Source organism: Musca autumnalis, unplaced genomic scaffold, assembly GCF_047663935.1.
Source record: "Musca autumnalis isolate F117 unplaced genomic scaffold, ASM4766393v1 scaffold_2, whole genome shotgun sequence".
NCBI classification, from domain to species: domain Eukaryota; kingdom Metazoa; phylum Arthropoda; class Insecta; order Diptera; family Muscidae; genus Musca; species Musca autumnalis.
In genome coordinates, this window is record NW_027411755.1 from 43,082,398 (window position 1) to 43,088,165 (window position 5,768).

Sequence of the window (5,768 nt, forward strand, 5' to 3'; positions counted from 1 at the left end):
TAAGATATTGGAACTCTTCCTTTGCAGCCGCTAATTTCTCAGGATCTAACCTTCGAGGCCTTGCTTTTACTGGGTTTCCATTAGTAGTAATTCGATGTACCACTTTATGGTTGTTTTCAATTTTGCTAAGATTTTGTGAAAGTAATTCAGGATACTGTTTTAAGACGGCATGGTATTTGCTTTCATCTATAACCATTTTTATTTGAATTTTGGAACTAGTGGTGGTGGAAAGTGGCGAATTCAAAAAAGTGTTTCCATCGACTAAACATTTTCTTTGGAGATCTGGCAATAAATGAAAAAATTTTAAAAAATCTGCACCAATTATCGGTTTTGGTACATCGGCCAAAATGAATACCCATTTAAATTCTCTTCTTAACCCCAAATCTAAAACAATAAGTTTCTCACTAAACGTTGAAATAGGAGTATTGTTAGCAGCGTATAAAACTAGCTTTGAAGGATTTTTTGAGAATTTACATGGAAAAATTGAAATGTCAGCTCCAGAATCAATCAAATATTGAATTTTAGTACGGCGTTCAGTAATAAATAAACGACTATTATCTCTACCATCGCTGAGAGACGCCGAACTATCACACGATGGCTGTACTAGTTTTTTGATGATTGAAATTTACATGGTTGTACACATTTTGATGCTTTATCAGCAAAACGCCAATGATACCAACACAAACCCGAATCCTTACGGCTTCTAGATTTAGAACGAGATCGTTGGACTTGTACATTGCGGTTCGGCTGGTGTTGACGAGAACGTCTTTCGAGTGCATCAATGCGTTGAATAATCTGGTCCAACTTACCAACTAGGCCCGATGAATCTTGATTAGTTTTATTATTTGAAGAAATTTCCGAAATTGTGGTTGAAGCTGAAAATTGCTCGCAAATTTTGTCCGCTATACCAGCTAGATTATCTAAGTCTGCGGTATCAGTTACAGCAAGAATGCATTTAACATTTTCTGGAAGACGATCCATAAACAAAGTACGCATCATTTCATTGCTTACCCTGGTGCCGGCAAGAGATTTCATCCTATGTAAAAGATGTGAAGGCTTTTGGTCGCCTAATTCCAAACCGCTCAGCAATTTCTTCAACTGCGACTCATCTGATTCAGCGAAATGCTTGATTATTCTTGCTTTCATCGCAGCATATCTTCCTGTTGCCGGTGGATTTACCACGATATCCTTCAATACAAACAAAATTGATGGGTCCAGATTGCTAAGCAAATATTCATATTTGGTAGAATCTTGCGTAATTCCGTTTAAATTGAAGCTGGATTCCACTTGTAAAAACCAAATTTCTGGCTCCTCACGCCAAAATGGAGGCAATTTTGCAATTCGTGCAGCAAAAATTTGCGTTGAATTCGTGGCTGGAGCATTCTCACGATGTGAATCTCCAACTAAATGTGTATCACCTCCTGATAGCGATGGGCGAACGGTTTCTTGCGTCATTTCAGTTATCGGGGTCACCAAATTGTAGCGAAACACAATTTATTAAAAAATAATTAAAATCATTTATTTGAAAGACGAACGTCGTCGATGAAAAATATTTTTAGAATGAAAAATGTATGTATACAAAATTCAAAATATCCATAGACAAAAGTCTAAGGCTTCTTAGTTTCAATTAAAAATACAAATTTAAATTTTCAAAGTGTGGGAAAACCCCTACACGGACGTCGCCGGATTGATCGTCTTCATCAGTAATTTTAGTTGACGCTGCAGAGATTCGTACGTTGGGACATTAACTTAAGAAACGCGGCCATGCACGTGCACAAGATAACAATGATATATTTTGTTCACGTGCATGGCCGCGTCAGGACCACAAGGTCTGATTTCAGCGAAAATTTCAAACGATTATCAAACATTTCCACTTGGTCAAAAATGTTTAAACATTTGTCGGGAGGTACCCGAAGGAGTGGGCCGATATATTTAATCTCCGAAATTGATATACGTTTTGAAAAATATTGCGATGTACAAAGTTTAGAACAAATAGAAGTACGAAATGGCACGGTGCACTTGAAGCAACTTTAAATGGAAGGCTCTTACACCTGGGAAGTTTTGGCGGATTCTCAACTAAAATTTATACATATCTCAAAAATGGCACAACCTAGGAAAATATACAAAAGCCGATCTTGTATTTTCACAGCTACAACATTTTTTAGTCCCATTCCGAGAGGACTTGAAGATCTGAGAAAAAAATCTGAATGATTGATCTGAACTTCTATATCACAAAACGGTAAAACCAACAGGTCAAATTTATACAGAATTTTCAATGCTACAACGTTTTCCTTAGTACCATTTCGATAGGACTTGCGGCTTCTAAGCTAAATCGAGAAAACCTAAAAAACCTACAAATGTGAACTTTGACCGCGAATTATTTAAAAATCCCTCCAGCGATTTTTTCTTGTTTTTTGAATTTTCTCACCTATGAACATTGCTGTTTCAAAATCCGCAAAAACTTCCCAGGTTTAAGCGGTTTTCACTTAAAGTTAGTTAAGGCGCACCATGTATGACATTGTTTTATAATAGTACGTTTATATATAACCGGATTTAACAAACCCACTGGGTTTCAAACCAATTCCTTGCGTATACGTCAAATAAATCCTTATTAAGAAAGTTAACCCTGCAAAAGGCCATAATATAAACATGGCCTAAGGTAGCGATACAGTCAATGCATCACAATAACGGTAAAACCTACGAAATTATCATAAATGTCAATCTTGTAGAGAATTTTCATAGCTACAACATTTTTCTTAGTCTCAGGTCGTGAAAACCTAAAAAACCCTAAAAATTTCAACTTGAATCGCGATTTATTTAAAAAGCGCTCCGGCGAAAAACTTCCGCAAAATTTCCCAGGTGTAAGCACTTTCCATTTAAAGTTGCTTCAGAGCAGTTTTCTTAAAACAACCTAGTCTTCTTGTACATAGGGGCTCCTATATTGTCGATCAAGCCAATAACTTTTTTGTACCTCATTTCCTTCGTTTTTGTTTTTTTGCTCTCCGACTGTCTGTTTGACCTGATTGCTTGCTTACTTGCCATCATCACTTACAATTTACATGGGGCGTGTCCATAAATTATAAGGTTGCTAAGTTTTTTTTCTTTCGATTTTGTAATTCAACATCAAGTTATGCGCTAAAAGAAACATTTTAACTTTCGACTTTGTGGAACTAAATTACATGGCTTGCAAATGTTGCTGTGAACATGAAATTATAGAGTTCTTCGTTTCATTTTTTTTCTTTTTCCTTTTACGTTTTGTGATTACTTTTTTTGTGTGGAAAATGTTGAACAACACACGATCATGTTTGTTGATCATCTTCATCATGTTTGCCAAGTTGTTGTTTTTCATACATTTTTATCAATAACGTTGAGTTGTGTTTATCATCATCAGCGGTGGTGAATTAATTCAGCGTTTTTTGTCGATCGTCAAAGTTGTTCATGGTTTTGTGTAATTTTTGCAAAAATATTTTCCCCCTTTTTCATTCCATAAACATTTTCACAGACAACTCGTACGTCTTTCTTGTTGTTGTTGTCGTTGGTTGTGGCTGTCTTATAAGTATAGGTTGTTTGAATTCCTTTACTCATAAATATGTTGATTTTATGTTGTAAAGTTATTTTCTAGAACATAATTTACATAGTAAGAAATTATCTTGTGATCGTCGTACAAATTGTTTTTAATTAAAAGACTTGTTCATTATAGCCTTGATCGTGTCTCATGCGGGTAAGAGAGGGAAAAGGGGCGATTTGATTGTAATAATGGCATATTTAATATGTAGGAAATATAATTTAAAATAAATACATAATATTGAAAAGTAATGTAGAATATTGGTATGGAATATTTGCAGATATAAAGTCGTTTAAATGCATGATTTGCTAGAAGTGAATGTAAATCTATATGGGAAATGTTACCAATTCTTTCATATTCCATTTCCAAAAATATACATTTTTTTCTTTTCGCGCTGCAACAACGATTTTTGTTACACAGGTTATGAAAAAATTCGCGGGTACAAATCCGTTCGCGAGCAAATTTTTGGTTGTTGCGGACAAAATTTATCGCGGTTTTACTTCTGTTCTTAAGAATGAATTATTATAAACAATGTGGCGTTTTTTTTTTTGGGATAGCGTTTGCAATTTTGTTTTTTCAAAATAGTCTGGCTTAATCCCATTGTTGTTGTTTTAATATTTTAAAACAACTAGTTTATTAGTGGAAAAGATTTGACATTGTTCACCAAGGGGTAAGGCAGGGAATACTATAATTTCGATTCTCGCCACAGAATCTCATCAGTTCCCTTGTTTTTTGTTTGTGGATATTCTCCACCGAAGTTATTTTTCAATAACTTCTTCAACAAAAAACCTTTTATACCCAAACATCAATCGCCAGCTCTAAGTTTAAAGGTAAGCAAAGAAAAAAGTTCAATGAGAAGTTTTTCCTTGGCAACCTCACACAACTCCGACGAAAGTGTCTGCGAAAACAACCTTTTCCACTAGTATGTGTCGTCGAAGAGACCGCAGCGAGTAGATTGCATAATACATATTTGTAAAAGTTACTCAGTATTCGCGGAATTACACAAAAATTGACAAAATTTTAAATGTTATCAGAATATTTTCAAAATATGGTCCTTCTACGCGTCAAAAATGACGTAAAAATTAGTCTTTAGAAATAAAAATCAAATGTCGTTCGTTGGTAATGACATCAGTTGAGAACGGCTGGGCCGATTTGGATTATTTTTTTGAAATGATCCCCATAACCCGACTTAGGTTTTTATGCCTAGAAAATTTGACCACGCCCACTTTTTTCAATTTTCAATTTTAATCTTTTCTACAAAATTTACTGAACCGAATTTCCTGAAATCGTCAGGAAATGTACAGGCAATTAATTTGCAAGACAATTGTGGTTGTGTCTCCGACCTAACCCAAAGACTTTACCGCTCCTTTTTTTAATATTTTGATGAATTTCGAAGGGATATACAGGTATGGCTTTTTATACCCTACACCACTATGTAAAGGGTATTATAAGTTTGTTTTTGGGGAAAATTCATGTAACACCGTGAAATATTCGTCGGAGACCCCCAATGTGGTATACCAATCTTCATATCTCGGCGAGATAAAGCGATTTTGAGATGTGTGTCCGTCCGTTAGAGTTGTGTCGTTCATGAACGAACCGGCTCATAGGAACGACTCCGTGGAAAGAACGAACGGATCCGTATCCAGCTCATTCGTTTATATCGTTCATTTAGATCGCTGATGGCCAAGACTTTGCTGCTTACAAAACAAAACCACCACCGTTGGCTGTGCACACATTTGCACACACAAGCAAGCAAGAAAAACAAATGCATATGGTTTTCAGAGTTGTGTCGTTCTTTTATATCGTACGTTTAAATTTTGAACTGAATCATCTCGTTCAGTTGGCTCCGCTCGTTTTTTTTTGCTTATCTCGCTCTTTTTTCTGTTCTCGTTCTTAAAGCTCTTGTTTTTTCTAGTTTTTAAGTTGAACGTGTGTTAATTTTCGCTCAATTTATCCCTTACGATGAAAACATTTCGTTTTTTTTTTCTTCTTAACATCATTACGCGTAGGTGAATTAAAAAATAAATATCTTGTGTGTCGAATGTAGTGTTTTTTTAATTTATAGGTATAAATTAAAAATATATCGAAATTATATTCAAATAAAAATTAGTTTTTCTATATTGAATGGAAAGAAACATTTTTGGATTATTTTTAAGACTGATAAGACTGTTTTATTGAACGAAAACGAGCCAAAGAACGAAAT

The 5,768-nt window shown here is 35.0% G+C and overlaps 1 protein-coding gene across 1 annotated transcript; it reads right to left on the bottom strand.

Annotated features, from left to right (window-relative positions):
• Positions 1-603: 603 nt before the first annotated feature.
• On the bottom strand, positions 604-1,455 carry LOC141392233 (uncharacterized). The gene has a single exon (XM_073965185.1). The coding sequence runs from the start codon at positions 1,453-1,455 to the stop codon at positions 604-606; it is 852 nt and encodes a 283-aa protein (XP_073821286.1).
• Positions 1,456-5,768: the final 4,313 nt, after the last annotated feature.

Bases quoted from the DNA above. Each gene is read 5' to 3' on its own strand.
- LOC141392233 (XM_073965185.1), bottom strand. From the start codon at position 1,455: ATGACGCAAGAAACCGTTCGCCCATCGCTATCAGGAGGTGATACACAT.